General features: G+C 40.6%; 1 protein-coding gene across 1 annotated transcript in view; it reads left to right on the top strand.

The window, feature by feature from the left end:
• Positions 1-19,128, top strand: part of tns1b (tensin 1b) — a 432,602-nt gene that overhangs the window by 397,814 nt on the left and 15,660 nt on the right. The window contains exons 22-25 of the mRNA XM_034186320.1: positions 10,559-10,654; positions 16,511-16,694; positions 17,023-18,053; positions 18,497-18,583. Of these exons, the coding sequence (XP_034042211.1) occupies positions 10,559-10,654; positions 16,511-16,694; positions 17,023-18,053; positions 18,497-18,583 (1,398 nt within the window). The remainder of the gene's footprint in view (positions 1-10,558; positions 10,655-16,510; positions 16,695-17,022; positions 18,054-18,496; positions 18,584-19,128) is intronic.

Raw genomic sequence — 19,128 nt, 5'->3', positions numbered from 1 at the left:
CACCAGGAACAAAACTGTAGACCTGCGCAAGGCTGGGATGGACTACAGGACAACAGGCAAGCAGCTTGGTAGAAGACAACAAACTGTTATGATTATTTATTAGAAAGTGAAGAAACACAAGATGACTGTCAATCTCCCTCGGTCTGGATTCCATGCAAGATCTCACTTTGTGGGGTAAGGATGATTCTGAGAAAGCTCAGAACTACACAGGAGGACCTGGTCAGTGACCTGAAGAGAGCTGGGACCACAGTCACAAAGATTACATTAGTAACACATGATGCTGTCCATGGTTTAAAATCCTGCAGGGCAGCAAGGTCCCCCTGCTCAAGTCAGCCATGGCCAGGCCCGTTTGAAGTTCACCAGTGACCATCTGGATGATCCAGAGGAGGCATGGGAGAAGGTCATGTGGTCAGATGAGACCACAATAGAACTTTTTGGAATCAACTCCACTTATCATGTTTAAAGGATGAAACAACCCCCAAGAAAACCATCCCAACCGTGAAGCATGGGGGTGGAAACAGCATACTCTGGGGTGCTGTTCTGCAAAGGGGACAGGACGACTGCAACCGTATTGAAGGGAGGATGGATGGGGTCATGTATTGTGAGATTTTGGCAAACAACCTTCTTCCCTCGTAAGAGCATTGAAGATGGGTCATGGCTGGGTCTTCCAGCATGACAATGACCCCAAACACACAGCCAGGCAACTAAGGAGGGGCTCTGTAAGAAGCATTTCAAGGTCCTGGAGTGGCCTGGCCATCCTCCAGACCTGAAACTCAATAGAAAATCTTGGAGGGCACTGAAACTCCAAACCTGAAAGATCTAGAGAAGATCTGTATGGAGGAATGGACCAAAATCCCTGCTGCAGTGTGCAGACCTGATGAAAAACTACAGGAAATGTTTGACCTCTGTAATTGCAAACAAAGGCTACTGTACCAAATATTAACATTGATTTCACTGGTGTTCAAATACTTATTGCAACATTAACATACAAATAAATTATTAAAAAATCATAGATTGTGATTTCTGGATTTTTTTTTTTTTTAGATTATGTCTCTAACAGTGGACATGCACCTAAGATGAGAAGTTCAGACCCCTCCATGACTTCTAAGTGTGAGAACTTGCAAAATCGCAGGGTGTTCAAATAGTTATTTTCCTCACATGCATATGAGTAAAACTCAAACCTATAAAAGAGTTTCCAGTAAAATATTTGTCATCCTACAACATTGTAGTAATGTTGCTGGGAGTTGACAGACTGTGGCACCTTCAAATGTCGTCACTTCCAAAAAGTGTGGAATCATTTGTTGGGGCTTTCAGACACAGTCAGATGTTTGTTTTTTGTGTTGTCTTCACTTGTGGATCAGCTGCTTCAAAGAAGCTGTTTGGCAGATCATCGTGAGCTTCTCTTTGTTCAGTGCCTGACCTCTCATTAATGTGTTGTTTCTGCACGGCATGATTTAAAAAGAAAAAAAAAAAAAACAAGAAACTACAAATGCTTTGTGTTTGCCACCAAATGCACACGGCAGCCTGCAGCCTGTTCGGTGAGCATCCGTAATGGCTGACAGCATTGATATGGCCGACAGCGCGGCCCTGAGCAACCTGTGCTGATTGTAACGATGAGTTGTGTGTCCTGTTGTTAGGTGTTCAGGCCCGTGCCACGTCTCTGGATGAGCCTACAGTTCTCCCCGTCGCCGCACCGCCAGTGACGGACAGTACCAGAGCGGTGGTGATGAAGATCCGTCAGCAGACGTTCCAGTTCGTTCACCCATTCGTTGTGTTTCTCCAGAGTTTGTCCATGCCATAGCGATGACCCTGGAGGTCGGCCAAAGGAGGTATAAATCCTAGCACATCGTATGTTACACGTGTGTTTCTGTGCTTATATTTTTATGCAGTTTTCACTTTTCTGAGGTCATGCATTTTGTTCTCAATGCTTTCCACCCTCCAGAGACACTTGCACAGCTACCGGGAGGCCTTCGAGGAGCTGAAGGAGGCCCATCAGTCCCACATCCACAGCTGGTGGTGAGATGTTCCCCCAAAACTCCTGCCTTTCCCGTCTCACCGCAAACCCCTTACTTTCAACCTGTGTAAGTCTCCCCTCCGGCTGACACACTGTGGGCACTGTGGAGGTCACCTAGAAAGAAAGTGAGTTATATCTTGAGGCAAGTCAAGGTTGTGCTTGACATATTATTTGTGTCCTTAATTTCAGCATTCTTATGCAGTTTGGCAGTGTCTCTGTGGGAATAATGTTCTGAGATTGACAAGTTGTTCCAAACATTTAGAAGTACTCATTCAATCATTTTTGACATGTCTCTGGGGGAAAAAAAATCAGCCTCTTGAATCACCATCCAGATGTTTCTGAGTGAAAGGGGAAAGGTCTTAAGGTCTTAAAGGTTGTGTAAATTATTATACATATAGTTTGAGATATGTTTTAAAAATACATTCATTTCAAAAGGTGGTACGTACTTAGCATTAAAGTCACTACATTGTGTTTTAACTTATGCGTTTCTATCAAAGGAAACACTCACAGAAACTTTTGTTTTGTTCCCATTTTCAACAATTAAAGTAAAAACTCAGAGATTTCTTCTGTGCATACAAAAGGCTTCTTTCTCTCAAATGATGTTCATGTTTGCTAAATCCATGTTCATGAGCTCTTCACCTTTGCCAAGATAATCCATCCACCCGGCAGGTGTGGCATATCAACATGCTGAGTAACGGTGTGATGATGACGGCACAGCTGGACCTCGGACTGCTCAAATCAATGCAAATGGAGGAAAAATGAAGCAAAATTCAATGTCAGCTCCTCCGAGTCACTGCAGCTGACATCAGGTGGAGCAAGACCTTCTGGAGGTCACAGTAACCTAAACCTCCACCAAACAATGACTGTTGTTGCTGTCATTTCGGCTGCTCTTGTTTGTTTTGTTTTTCTGTCAGATCCGCATTGGTAATTTGTCACAAGTTGTACATCGGATGCCCTTTTGTCAAACAATGACTGAATTGATTTAATTTTTTTATGTTTGTTTTGAAACTTGCAGACCTGCATCTGACTCCTTCATTATCAGTAACACACATTTTGCATTTACTATTGCTTCCTCCTACTGGACCAAAACTGGAATGCAAATATATTATCTTTTCCCGTTGTCTTGAGTTTATATTCTTATGTAGCATGAAGCATTTATTGAAAGCAGGTAATTTTAATTTCTCAAATTTATTACAATAATTTGTTCATGGTTTTAGTTTAATTTTAGTAGATGTGTGTATTTTAATTCAAACCATATGAAAATATGATTTGTATTTGTAAGCATGTTTTCAGGAATCACTTAAGGTGGCAAAAATACACTTGCAGTCCAGCCTCAGTGTTTTATGGTCTACACAAAAATGTATGATGGTCATCCCAGGGTGGCAGATGTAGCCACGTAGGGCTTCAATGAAGAGTTACACAGGGCTCTGAATTTCACCACCTTCCAATCATTTTGAAAAGTATACCGTGTTATTTGTCTGATCATAATGATTCTAAATAAGTATAGTTTGAACTATCTATGGCTGAATATGACAGAGTTACGAGGCAAAAACGGCAAAAAATGTTGACAAAGGCCAATTTCAAGTTGTACAGGGGTCAAAAGTTAACATTGCTCCAATTCTGGTAAAACACGATGCAAATTGCTGGCTGAGCTAGTACAGTTTGAAACTTGTTTGCTCTGTTTTGCTTTCTTATCACATTATGGGGACCATATGTCATTGAATCCAATGGACGTCATCCTTGTTTGACATTTACTTTGGAGACCAAACATTCAACACAGTCAAACTATTCTATTTATTCATGATACTAGTTCAAACAATAATTTGCATCACATTTTTATCAAAATTGAAGCAATGTTAACTTTTGACCCCTTTAAATTGGCCTTTGCCAACTTTTCTGCTGTTTTTACCCCATAACTCCAGAACCTTCGGTCACAGATAGTCCAACTATACCTCTGAAAGTTTTATGATCAAACAAATAATGTGGTATAGTTTTCAATATGACTGGAGAATGTTTACATTTTGGGCCCTATGTATAGTAGTGTTCAGAATAATAGTAGTGCTATGTGACTAAAAAGGTTAATCCAGGTTTTGAGTATATTTCTTATTGTTACATGGGAAACAAGGTACCAGTAGATTCAGTAGATTCTCACAAATCCAACAAGACCAAGCATTCATGATATGCACACTCTTAAGGCTATGAAATTGGGCTATTAGTAAAAAAAAAAAAAGTAGAAAAGGGAGTGTTCACAATAATAGTAGCATCTGCTGTTGACATTACAAACTCAAAACTATGATGTTCAAACTGCTTTTTTAGCAATCCTGTGAATCACTAAACTAGTATTTAGTTGTATAACCACAGTTTTTCATGATTTCTGCGAGGCATTAATTTTGTTGGTTTGGAACCAAGATTTTGCTGGTTTACTAGTGTGCTTGGGGTCATTGTCTTGTTGAAACACCCATTTCAAGGGTATGTCCTCTTCAGCATAAGGCAACATGACCTCTTCAAGTATTTTGACATATCCAAACTGATCCATGATACCTGGTATGCGATATATAGGCCCAACACCATAGTAGGAGAAACATTCCCATATCATGATGCTTGCACCACCATGCTTCACTGTCTTTACTGTGAACTGTGGCTTGAATTCAGAGTTTGGGGGTCGTCTCACAAACTGTCTGCAGCCCTTGGACCCAAAAAGAACAATTGTACTCTCATCAGTCCGCAAAATATTCCTCCATTTCTCTTTAGGCCAGTTGATGTGTTCTTTGGCAAATTGTAACCTCTTCTGCACATGTCTTTTATTTAACAGAGGGACTTTGCGGGGAATTCTTGCAAATAAATTAGCTTCACACAGGCGTCTTCTAACTGTCACAGCACTTACAGGTAACTCCAGACTGTCTTTGATCATCCTGGAGCTGATCAATGGGTGAGCCTTTGCCATTCTGGTTATTCTTCTATCCATTTTGATGATTGTTTTCCGTTTTCTTCCACGTGTCTCTGGTTTTTTGTCCATTCTAAAGCATTGGAGATCATTGTAGATGAACAGCCTATAATTTTTTGCACCTGCGTATAAGTTTCCCCTCTCCAATCAACTTTTAATCAAACTACACTGTTCTTCTGAACAATGTCTTGACGTCCCATTTTCCTCAGGCTTTCAAAGAGAAAAGCATGTTTAACAGGTGCTGGCTTCATCCTTAAATAGGGGACACCTGATTCACACCTGTTTGTTCCACAAAACTGACGAACTCACTGACTGAATGTCACACTACTATTATTGTGAACACCCTCTTTTCTACTTTTTTACTAATAGCCCAATTTCATAGTCTTAAGAGTGTGAATATCATGAATGCTTGGTCTTGTTGGATTTGTGAGAATCTACTGAATCTACTGGTACCTTGTTTTCCATGTAACAATAAGAAATATACTCAAAACCTGGATTCATCTTTTTAGTCACATGGCACTACTATTATTCTGAACACTACTGTAACTATTCATTCACGCCGACCTGGCTACAGCTGCCACCCTGGGATGGCCGGCATACACTTTTGTAACAGTTGAAGTCCATTGAGGCTGGATTGTAAGTGGTACTCATCACCGTACTTCAAAACTGGACCAAATATGTGTATCCCAAAAGCAGTCCTTCTGATAATCTATCTTTTAAAAGTTGATATTTACCATGTAATGATTAATTGAGAGCTGCTCTTACCCGTTATGTTATCAGCACTGCGGCTGTTCATTGCTAGAAAAGTTAGAGGATTGATTACGTATTTTTTTGGCTGTTAAACTCAATGTCATGATGAATTGTTCCACCATAAAACATATTTCTGTTCAGTTTTGTCAGTATGACCAGTTTTGAAAAGTAGCGAGCGTTCGATGCAGTCAGGTCTTGGTTGTCCTGTCCCGTCTTTGTGATTTGATTAGTTTAGGATTTGAACCCTTTGTAGGACACACCTAAACACGTGTCACGTCTGTGTTTAATTCTACAATAACTGTGTATTCTATAATAATACAAAGCCTAAGCAGTACTTCAACATGACTTTGTTGATCTCTGCATTGTACCTGCTGTGTTTTATGTCAAATATTCAAAGGAGTGAAAGAAAATTTCATTATTTCCTCACCTTTTTTTAACCTGCAGATCACCATTTTATTATAGTCCATCATCTGTCTGTCTGTCTGTTCACCGTCTGTCTTGCCACCGTCTGTCTGTCTGTCCGTCCCTTTCTTACTTTTCACATCTTCCCTGGATGTCAGTTTTTCAGGATATGGTTGGACCAGGGTCACATTAAAGATTCCTGATTTGGGGGTTTATCGGGTCAAAGTGCACCATATTTTTTAACACCCACTCCGTGGTGTAGCATTGCTGTCCCCTCAAACTGGGAACATTGTGTTCACTGAGCAAACATGAGCTTCTCCAGCCGTCTATGAATCTGTTGTGGAAAAGCTTCACTCATGATCAGTGTTTTTTTTTTTTGTCTAAGAAATTGGAAGGTTTTTTTTTTTGTCTCAGCTGGATAGGAACTATACACTCACTGGCCACTTTATTAGGTACACATGTTCAATTGCTTGTTAACACAAACAGTGAATCAGCCAATCACATGGCAGCATCTCAGTACATTTAGTCATCTAGATGTGGTGGGGATGACTTACTGAAGTTCAAATTGAACATCAGAATGGTGAAGAAAGAAGATTTAAGTGAGTTTGAACGGGGCGTGGTTGTTGGTACCAGACGGGCTGGTCTGAGTGTTTCAGAAACTGCTGATCTTCTGGGATTTTCATGCACAACCATCTCAAGGTCTTATGAGAATGGTCCAAAGACGAGAAGATGTCCAGTGAGCGGCAGTTATGTTGGTGAAAATGCCTTGTTGATGTCAGAGGGGAGAGAATGGGTAGACTGGTTGAATGGGTGACTGTGTGATGCCATGTCCATATGGACCAACATCTCTGAGGAATGTTTTCAAAACCTTGTTGAATCTATGCCATGATAAATAAAGCAGTTCTGAAGGCCAAAGGAGGGGTCCAGCTTGGTACTAGCAAGGTGTGCCTAATAAAGTGGGCGGTGAGTGTATATGACCCACAGGGGTCAAGAAACATAAAAAAAAACATTGATTTGGTCTCGTTAATGAGTCCATGGGGGCTACAGACAGCTACATGGTGTTTATAGTTAGGAGTCACGTTTTTGAGGTTGCTGGCAGAAGTTGTAAAGGTGAAACATAAAGTGGCTGAAGGTCACAACATGTGACACCAGATTCACATTCCAGAACACACACACACACACACACACACACACGTCTGTGCAGTAGACTCCCAAATTCCACTCCCACAGTGTCCACTGTGGCTTGTTCCACATATAAAGTACCATTAAATATGGGTGTATCTAGGATGCAAGTGCAAAGAATTTTGGGATTCTTTGGTAAGTGGAGGATCTCTCAGCCGGAGGTCCAGTGTGTCACGGTGTCAGCCATGTTTCACCTCCCCATCCCGTCCCTCTGCCCCCGTGACCCAACGCCGTCACTTATTCCACTCCTGCACTACTTTGAAGCGCATGAGAGCCACAGGAGAGCAGCACCAGCAACCAAATGGACTCATTAGAATCAAGCACACACACACACACACACACACACAGGTGCACCCGTGCAGGACCGTGCAGTTCTAAGTGTCTGAGCAGGTGCTGCTCTCTGTGTTGTGTTGAATTTGTGTTTGAGGTTTGGGCTCGTTCCACACCCACGCTGCCTTGCTGTTCCTGACAGTTGATCCATTTTATGTCTTGTCATTGATAATTGTGCTTGAAAGACTTTATTTATTTTCTGCATGTGTGTGTATGTGTTTATAGTGGAGGGGAACCGCAGTGTTTGGTCACGTTTGGACACGCTTTTGCACTGATAAGAATGAGTCTGTCACAAGAATAATTTCTATAAAGCATTGTATGGACCTGGAATTGGTAATAATAATAATAATAATAATAATAATAATAATAATAATAATAATAAAAAGAATGAGTCTGCAAAATGACAAGTAAAATTATTATGAATGACAAAACTGTGTTACGTTTATGCAGTACTGTGCAAGTATTTTAGGCATATTTATTGTGGTATTCACGGTTTACAAAGAGAGATAAAGCTGCTAAATATCAATATTTCTAAATAATAAATATAGAAAAATGAAATGTGTGACTATTTTCCCTTTTGTTATACAAAAGAAATTTGGGTAATAAAACGTCCTTTAGGTGGTTTCATGTAAATTATAAGAAAACTGGGTCACATTTAATCAATCAGATTTTTGCAAGAACTTTTTTTTTTCATTGAATGTTTATTAGCAACAACCCTTAATTGGAGAAAGTGGTTGAAGATGAGTGAGTGAGTTTATTAGCTGCAATATGTGTCTATGAACTGAGCAAGACACTGATAAAGAAGCCAGTTTAGTTTTTTTGTTGTTTTTGGTTTTGAAGTTCAAAATGCGATGCTTTATTACTTACTTTAAAGCTGTACAGCCTTTCAAATTTCACAAAACTGACAAAATTTAGTTTCTGCTGAAATCCAAACATTATAGTGTTGGTTTATTTTTTGACATTAATTTTTGCAAAATTACAGCTCATTTTAATGAATAGAACATATTTTTCTGGGGGGGAATTTTGTAAAGAATATTGTCTGTTCCTTCAAACGCCATCGTGCAAACGGACTGCAGGAGGAAGCATGTGTGCACACGCATTAAGCTTTGAGATGACCTTTAACCTGACCCACTTGCTTGATGTGTGTTCCGGAGCGTGCACGCTAACATCTGTAAGATGTCTTGTAAATCACTTCAGAGGTGTTATTTGGTTTCAAAAACAGCATTTATAGATTTAGAAGTACTTATTTCTTGCTAACTTTTAATAAAATATGAGAAACATATTGGATTTATATAGCAATAAGCTGTTTTGGAGTGTTTTCTGCCATCTTGGTTTATTATGTTTGAGTGAGCAGCCAGCTGACGTCACACTGCCTTTCTTTATTTCTTCTCATTGGCTGTCATCTTGTGTTTCCCAGCATCCCCGCAGAGCTCAGGCCAATCCTCAACGGGATCTATGATTTCACTAGCAAATTAATATATGGCATCTGATCATTTGAAATTCTACCCATCAGGGGTCGAAATTCTAAATTGTTTCCAAGCAGCGTGGATTTTGATTTATATTGGCAATATCATATTATGAATCCCTTATTTAAAGGCTAAGGAAAAAAAAACTGTATAAGGGCCAAAGAAAATTATTTTTATGACTTAAATCTTTTTTTTTTTTTTTTAAAAAGAGGCCATACAGCTTTAATAACTGTTATTTTTGTAATTCTCAAGTTTTATTTTCTGATGATCCACTGATAAAGAAAAAAAAATCATCAAATGCTACACTTAAATCAAAATGTTCACACGTCTAAAACCTTTCCGCAGTACTGAATATAGACAATTTAGACACGCTTGAGTCTTTATACCTCCCTCAGATGGAACAGAGTGCAGTCTGACGAGATACAATTTAATGGTAGGGTCACATCGTGGGCCCATTTCATTTAAAAGAACTCCAGTTCGTAGGTTCTGTTAGCATTTCAGGTTTTAGAATAATATAATAATGAGTTTTGGGTTGGCAGTCAGATGAACACACCAGTCACTATTAAAATAGAATATTAAATAATTGTAGCTCCAAGCATGACTTTTTGTTAAATAAAGGCGGGTATCGCTAAAACGACCTAGAAATTCTATAAATTACAAACATAATAGTTGAAAATCCTTAAACCTTCATCTGCTAAACACCACTGGGGAGCCAGGTGAGAATTGTTGCTACTCGTATTTGACGCATGTGTCACTGTGCTGGGACGGACTCAGAGTCGAAGGTTTGTCACATTTTGCATGTTTGCTCATCAGGTCATGATGCATGGTCACATCCCGTTGAACATAAACCCGCGTCAGCCTGTCTGAACGTGTCACTGCATCTCGACAGCTCTTTACCTGTTTGTGTCGGCAAGGAAACAACAAACTGACCACCATTAGAAAGGCACCAAAGTCCAAGTGGATAATATGAATAATATTTCTTGTTTTGTGTTCAGTTTTTTCTTAAAAGTTCAAAATCTTTATCAGACTTCATCATTCTTTTTTTACAGAGTCCTAAATTTCTGTTCATCATATTAAATGTGTTAATCATGAAGATGGGTCTTTAATTGGTTTAATTCTTAAGAATATGCCTTATACGTCATATTTAATAACCTTAAAAAAACCTTATCTTAAAAAAAAAAATAAATAACCTTATCTTTAGGGGGTTCTGTCAGGCAAGACATAAAATGATCAATTACTGTGAAATGACCCAGATCAAAAGAAAAAGTTAGCAATCAAAATAGTTTTTCTTCATTGGATGCATCTTCAATTTATTATTTTTGTTTCTTGAGAATACGTGTGAAATCTTGGTTCTAGTTTCCTCTGACAATTAAATAGACACATAAAACACATCAATAAAACAGGCAGCAGCTGTCGAGATAGCTGTGATGTCACCGTCTGCGTGGTGGTAACGGATGCGGTTTTCTTCAGGTCGCTCACCGCCGGGTCTCGCCAAGACTCCGCTGTCAGCGCTGGGACTGAAGCCCCACAACCCGGCAGAAATTCTTCTCAACCAAACAGGATCAGGTCAGTTTTAACTTTTCATTGTACTTCATATTCATTGTACTTCTTTTCTCAAGATCATAGTATGTCTAGAAATGTCAAATTTTCAGATGTAGCACACACAGTCTACTGTAGAGGACTTTGCCCTCAACCTGAGTTTGTCAAACCTACAGTATATACAGTGCCCTCCAAAAGTATTGGGCTGTTTGATAATTCACACGTTTTAATTTGTTTATGCCATTTCAAATACAAAGAGTAAATCGGGCTTCTCAATATAAAAATTTCTAAAATTATCTTCCTTAAACTCAAACTCAAAGCAAATCTCTTCAACTTGATGTAAATTAATTGAAAATATAAAAAGCCAAGATGATGGGTTGCATAAGTAATGGAATGCTTTGTTGTAATACCTGTAAATACAGGTAAACCCTGTTAACTCACTTATGCGTAAGAGCTGTTTAGGCTTTTCTCACGGTTGATTTGTGTACCCCGAAAATTAAGACTCCTGTAGGGGAAACCAGGGCACGGTGATTGACGGGGCACAGTGAATCAGTAGCTATATCTACAAAACTACATATATATTTGCAGTTATGCCATATTTTTATGCATAAAGACATCCCCCTTATAAATTAGTGTTTTGTTTTTGGATACATTAAGGGTAAAACTAAGTGGCAAATGAAGTCAGTTTTTTTCTTACCAAAAGTAATTTTTGTGGATGTCAGTGTCTTTGTATTTATTTCTCATAACAAAGGAAAGGTGGCCCAAAAACGTGTTCTTAGTTAGAAGACAACCCCGTCCAACTGATGAGTATGTGTTATGTCTTCTCTAGACTATCAGCTATTGATAGCATGACTCGTGTGTCACATGCACCCGGGGCACAGTGAATCAGTCTAGAAAGTGATTTACTAAGTCCCAGTATCAAGTGGATGACAAATATTACTTGTTGAAGCTTATACATTCATTTTTCCATGAATTATTTTTATAATTTGTGTATATAAACAACTGTTTTCATGTTTGAACAGAAATGATGACAGTTGTATTTATAATACTTTCTAAAGGAATTATATCACTGTATAACACACTCACACATCACATAGCTAGTTTGCTGGATTCTAGTTTGTATATGCATCAGCATATACGAGGTCTGTTAGAAAAGTATCGGACCTTTTTATTTTTTGCAAAAACCTGATGGATTTGAATCACATGTGCTTGCATGAGCCAACCTTGAACCTTCGTGCGCATGCGTGAACGTTTTCACGCCTGTCGATTGCGTCATTTTCTGGTAAACAGCCTTTGTGTGAGGACATGTTTGTGCGCTCGGCGGATTTTCATTTCAAGGAAAAAGACGGAACGACTGGAGCACCGCTACTGCATCAGATTTTGCCAGAAACTGGGCGACAGCCAGGTGGAAACCATTCGGAAGATTCAGACGGCTTTCGGTGACGATCCTCTGGGCATCATACAGATTAAGGAGCGGTACAACCGGTTTAAAGACGTCCGCACAATGGTGGAGAGCGAGCCGCGCTCCGGGCGGCTGTCAACATGCTGAAATGAAAAGATAATTTCCAAAGTGAACGCTGTGGTGATGCGGGACTGTCGTGTGACTATCCGAGAAATTGTGGAAGAGGTGGACATCAGCACTTTTTCGGTACATTCCACTGTGACAGAAGATTTGGCCATGAAAAGAGTTGCTGTGAAATTCATGCTGCTGCTGATGGTGGAGCAAAAGTGCCTCCGTGTTGAAGTCTCACAGGACATGCTGTGACATGCCCACCTCTTCCACAATTTCTCGGATAGTCACATGACTAAAAAGTTACCGAAAGCCGTCTGAATCATCCGAATGGTTTCCACCTGGCTGTCGCCCAGTTTCTGGCAAAATTTGATGCGGTGCTGCTCCAGTCGTTCCGTCTTTTTCCTTGCAATGAAAATCCACCGAGCGCACAAACATGTCCTCACACAAAGGCTGCTTAACAGAAAACGATGCAATCGACAGGCGTGAAAAAGTTCACGCATGCGCACAAAGGTTCAAGGTTGGCTCATGCAAGCACACGTGATTCAAATCCATCAGGTTTTTGCAAAAAATAAAAAGGTCCGATACTTTTCTAACAGACCTCATATTTAATAATTTTGTAGAAATCTTTCTAATCATGTGTTTTTCATTATGTTCTAAGTTGATTCACTGTGCCCTGTGAATTAGTGTCTGAGGCACAGTGAATCAAACATTTTAAACACCTGTAAATTACTCTTGGGGAGACATAAATAACACAGCCTTATAAACAATAACCTGCTGGATTAAAGCCACAATAGAATGACCTCAACATGTGCATAATGTGTTTATGCTGCCACAAAACAAAGTTTCTGATCCACTGTGTCTCGACTTCCTCTGTAATTGATGTTAAGTTTTAGTGGTTAACCTCATTAACCTGCTGTTTCAGATAACTCACGGTACGATTTTGTGGACCCCAACTCGTGAGTTAATGAGGTTCACCTGTAATCAGTTTTCTTGCCAGTTTTCTTCAGACAAGTCAGAGGATGGATACATGAACATTTCCAAGTCATTGAATATGTCTTGAACTTTATGTACATCAGTTATGAAGAAATACAGACAGTATGACACTCTGTGGTAAATCTGCATGACTGAGTGACTGTGCATGAAGACGAAGAGTGAGGAAAGCCACCAAGACACCCAGAAGAAGCTACAGGCTTCTGTGATTGGACAAATTGTGCACAGTGCATGTTTTAAATTTTGTATCCTCGGTTGTACAGCTTCATGATGAAGTGGTACACAGGAGGATTTTCTGTCACCAAAACATCAAATTTTGGCTTGTATCTGGCAAATTGTAGCTGAACTTTCAGGTCTTCTTTTTAAGAAAATCATCTTCTATACCACTTCATTGTCCATGTCCATGACAGATTATCTTTATCTTCATTCAAATAATGCTGGACAGTCTTTTGAAAGTTAGAAAACGCATGCAAATAATTTATAGTAACTCCAGTACAGACATACCTCACGTACGTAATAATACTGTTTCTGCGTCCTTGCTGTTCTTTAGTGCCTTTACATTTATCTTGATGGTTTTTCTGGATTATGTTTAATGATGCTCCGCAGATGATGAGAGCAGTGAAGGTGAGGAAGGTAAGATTGCTGCTCTGATGATGCACATCTTCAACATCATTCATGAGAAGTTCTTTATCTCGTCCACACCGCTGTTCTGTGATAACCCAGCTACATATCACATGTGGTCATGCTTATTTTCAGGTTGCCTACAGCCATCTGTCATTCATGATCCAGTTCAGAAGCAAGTTATCATGTTACATTACTGTTTTGCTCATGAGTTAATCCCTAGTTTCCTCATTTACTGCTTTTTTCCTACTCGGGGTTAAATTGCGCCACTGCAAACCAACTCACTGTCCTTCACTAATTTCTGTTTATTGGTTTATGGCCATATGACCATTACTTCATTACTCGAAGCCAAAATATGGTCATCAGGTATTGTGAAGGCGTTGCATCTGTCCATCTGTCTGTACTCGGCATAAATCCAGTCCTGTTACTGCCAGAGTCTTCAATTTCACAGGAAACATTTTTGGGACACAGACATTGGACAAGTTCAAAGATGGCTAATCTTGACCTATTTTAAGAGGTCAAAAGGTTTTGTTTCCTATTTTTGTGCTAATACAGCCGAGGGTATTTTAGCATTGTGTTATAGTTTTCAAATTACACTGTAAAACAAATCATTCCTCTTTTCCACCTGATGCAGGTGAGGTTTTCCCGCACAGCACCAGTTGCCCTTAAGGTCATGAGTCCACCTGTGCATCCAGGCACAGTGATGGACCATTGGTGTTCAGTGGAATTAGAACATGTTTGTGCTTTAGATTACCAAAAACCTGCTATAGAGTCCAGCAGAGTGTATTTGTAGAATATCAAGTGCCCAAAAATCAGACAGAGCACGTGTGGTGCACCCTGCTTTCTCACACAATGAAACTGAAGTGAAAACAGCAGTTAAAGAATATAAAAGCAAGCGTTCATGGAAAAATACAAAACATGATATTATGTCTTCACTGTTTCACCTCATGCGGCTTTGGCAGATGTTTTTCACTGGTGTGCTGGGTCACAATGACACACATTTGTTCACTTGCCAGAAAACCTCTCACTTGAGTCCACTTTCTAAACATCAAGGATGACCGAGGGGAGGTGAAGGTCTAGTGGTTAAAGCGTTGGGCTAGAGACCAGAGGATCCTCGGTTCAAATCTCAGCCTGACCGGAAAATCACTAAGGGCCCTTGGGCAAGGTCCTTAATCCCCTAGTTGCTCCCGGTGTGTTGTGGGCTCCTTGTATGGCAGCACCCTCACACTGGGGTGAATGTGAGGCATTATTGTAAAGCACTTTGAGCATCTGATGGAGATGGAAAAGTGCTATATAAATGCAGTTCATTTTCCAAAACACACCCATGACTGATTCTATACTCAGATCTTTCTTTATTTTCTTTTTGATGCCTCACTGGATTTGGGAGAGAGCCACATAGGATTTTGGTATGGGTTTTAGGGCAGATGCTCTTCCTGATTGAATTCCATTTGTGTATGGAGAAACATGTGCAGCTCCTGATGTTCCTGAGTGGTTTCCCAGCCAAGTAGTAATCAGGAGCTACTCTGCGTAATATCTGAGATCTAATGAGATCAGGTGTGCACAATGACTTGGACACACCCCAGATGGACATGTCTTATGTGCTGTAGATGATGTACCATTAATCATTAATGTAATGTTTTGCAAAAGGACCCCAATGCAGGGAACTAAGAGGATAGAAGGTAAAAGCAAGTTTATTGGCCAGCATGCAAATATATAGACCCAACAGCCTGGGTCAAAAACAGGCAATAGGTCAGGCACACAGGTGGTCAGTCCAACAGGTAACAGTATTTCAGAGGGAGGCAGCAGAGTGTTATCTGCAAACAGGCAAAAGGTTAGTAACGTACCAACCAGGGAAATCCCAGGAACATGGGCCTGCGACCAACAGCCTTTAGGAGCAAGGCACAAACACTGGAAAAAGCACTGGAACAATAACGTGAGAGAGCAGGACGAGACTACAAGGGAATAGTCTAAGAGCCATTTTAAAGAAGTGTAAACAATTAGCATAAGTATGGAGACTCGCGAAGACCAGAAACAGGAAGTTAAGTTCCAAGAAACATGGACAAAACGTCAAAGAATATTTACAGCGGGAGAAAATTAGTGAGATAGCACGGAGAATAATAGTAACACACGAAGAGTGATGCCAGAAACAGAATAATGTGGAGATTAAACCTTAGCACCAAAACGTGACCCCTGGCAATCACAACGAGGTCCTCAGTGCGTTTTGAGCCACACACAATAAGCAAGAACCCCCCACCACCACCAAAAAAAAAAACCTCATCTCACATTTAAGCAAAAAGATAAATCATAATTCAGCATTCATATGTTATAATTAAAGTTTAATTTGAACTGTAATAAAGCATCATACCATGTAACACAGATTAGAAATCTATGATTTCTGATCTTGGAATGATCTGCCTGCACAGATCAGACAGTCGGACTCTGTGGAGACTTTTAAGGCCAGATTGAAGACACTTTTTTCCCTGTTTTATCATTAGTATCTTATACGATTGTGTGCCTTCTTTTATTCATTTTATTTATTTTATTCCTTTTACTTATTTATGTTTACATTTTTTTATTGTGTTTTTACTCTTAATTCATTTTATTCTGCCTTTTAAATGATCTTTGTGAAGTGCCTTGAGGCGACTCGTCGTGATTTGGCGCTATATAAATTAATAAATTTGATTTCATGATTTATTGCATTAAATATGAAATGCTTCTCTGACTCGACCTAAAAGAAACACTTTCTTTCTCACATGCAGCACCAAGAAGTTATGTGGAGTCTGTGGCCAGGTCGGCGGCGGCAGCAGGCGGAGACGCACCTACGTCACCGCGAAGCCTGAGTCCACCGCCAAAGATGACCGCCCAACACAGGAGCCCAAGTCCCCCCTCCCATGTCCTGAACCCACCGTTGTCCAGCAGCAGCCCCATCCAGAGCTCAGAGGGGTAAAGCTGAATATTTCAGTCCAAGGCCAGAAAACAGTTTATTTTAATGACCCACGCCTGAAAAAAGGCAAACAATTATCAAAAAGGATAATTAACTTGGGCATCATATGTTTGGTTGTGTTTTTTGCAGCTACAGTTGTTTCTAATTAGCAAAGTTCCTGTGAATTACTGTTTAATCATTCAGTTCAATAGTTTTGTCCATCGGATGAAATTGCAAAATTTAAACATTTTTTCTCTGTGATATTTACCAATCATTTATACGTGAGTAGAAAGTCACCTACTGGCCAGTTAAAAACACTGCAGTTTAAACTGCTCATTTCTCTTCCAGTGATTTCACCTTAACACAGACTGGTGTTAACACGCCGTCCCAACCAACTACTGATCCAGGATTCCGTTCCCAAACAACAGACAGCACCTGCCACACTCCTGCTCCCTCATATCAAGCCTCTGTCACACCCACTTCTTCATACCTGGATTCCAACTCCCCTACCGCCGGGTATCTCTGTACCACAACTCCTACTGTCACTGGTCTCGAGCCCAACACTGTCCTGAGAAGCTGTGTGGCCTCAGAGCACAGCCCATCCGCTTCAGACCCTTCCCAGACCACAGTTTGCCATGCAAGTCCCGAAATGCTGCACCGGACAAATGTCCTTGGTTCTGTGGTTAGTCCTGTCAGCCAAGAGCACCCAGGTTCTAATCAGGAGGGTTCCATCGTGGTCCAGCAAATACCACATACTAATGGATTTGATGTGCACAAGCCAGGTCTTGGTGGCAGTCCCATCCTTGGCCAGCGTCTGGTGCATGGAGCACAGAGCAGCCCGGTCCTCAGCAGACAGGCCTCATCGGGACAAGGGTCTCAGAATAGCCCAGTCCTCGGCAGAGAAACCTCTCGTGTCCAGGCTCTGCAGGGCAGCCCCGTTCTTGCTCGACAACCTCAAGGAAGTCCGATTTTGGGACGCCACTCATCTGTATCACAAGTGTCTCAGAGAAGCCCCAGTTTGGACCGGCACCCCATGCACAGCGGGTACACCACCCCAGATGAGAGACACGGCAACCTGTCGAGACAAAGCAGCTCCTCTGGCTACCAGGGCCCCCCTACGCCATCCTTCCCCATCTCTCCTGCAGGCTACCACGATGGTGGATTGTTGGGCATGGGAGTTGGGTTCCGGCAGGGTAGTCCACCTCCTGGATTCCAGCCACAGCTTCCTGAGAAGAGGCGCATGTCTAGTGGTGATAGGCCAAACGGATCACTATCGTATGGCACCATGAATGGGAAGACAATGTCACCACTGTCAAGTGGAGGAAGCACGCCCAGTTACTTCCACACCCTCTCGGACTTCTCCAGGTTCAACATGCATGGTAGGGACATACACTCCCCAAAACAGACATTTCAAACACATCATGACACAGAGAGAGAAATTTTAACGTGTTATGCAAAATTTCAAAAACTACGAACTGCGACCATTAAATAACTTGTGCGTCAGTTATGACAGCAGACTGCAAGTCAGTAAGACATTCTTCACCAAAAAGAGACAACACGTGCATTTTGTGTAAAATGCAAAAATTATTAGCAGGCGTGCACATAACTGGTGGTCATGGTGCTCATGCACGCTAAAAATAAGTGATGCTCAGAAAAAAACACGGAGGGAAGTGCTTTTCCTACAGTCTGTTGTCATCTCTCCCTCCATCTTGTGCTGTGCATCATTTATTTTTAGCACACCTGAGCACCAGTTATGTGCACGCCTGATTATTATCACAACATTCATTGGCTGACATGTTGTATTGTTTTGTTTTCATTGTAGATGGAAGCCCTGAGAGCAAGTTAAATGTCAAGTTTGTCCAAGACACATCCAAATTCTGGTACAAGCCAGACATTTCCAGGGATCAAGGTAAATTTCAACAAAGTTGTGTTTTGTTTTTCCTTTTGTTCCCTTCAAAGCACTCTGTTAAACACTTTAATGACTATTTCATGTGAAATCAAATCTTTGTCCAAGTTTATGCTTATGTGTGAGTTGTAGTTTGTCTTCTTGTTGCCAGCTGACAGCTGCAGAATCATCAGGTCATATTAAAGCTTTGTCACATTTGCACACACATATTCTTCTGTGTGCTTAGTTGTGAGGTCAGTGACTGCTGTGCATCTCATCTGCATTGGTTCATGGCCCCTCGGTGGATTAGATGACGTTAAATAGAAGCACATGCTCGACTGCAGTGACATCACACAAGCATGCACACACGTTTGTACAGTAGTGTTCAGAATAATAGTAGTACTATGTGACTAAAAAGATTAATCCAGGTTTTGAGTATATTTCTTATTGTTACATGGGAAACAAGGTACCAGTAGATTCTCACAAATCCAACAAGACCAAGCATTCATGATATGCACACTCTTAAGGCTATGAAATTGGCCTATTAGTAAAAAAAAAAGTAGAAAAGG

This window comes from Thalassophryne amazonica, chromosome 14 (assembly GCF_902500255.1).
Source record: "Thalassophryne amazonica chromosome 14, fThaAma1.1, whole genome shotgun sequence".
Classification (NCBI taxonomy): domain Eukaryota; kingdom Metazoa; phylum Chordata; class Actinopteri; order Batrachoidiformes; family Batrachoididae; genus Thalassophryne; species Thalassophryne amazonica.
This window is presented reverse-complemented; position numbering and strand designations above follow the sequence as displayed.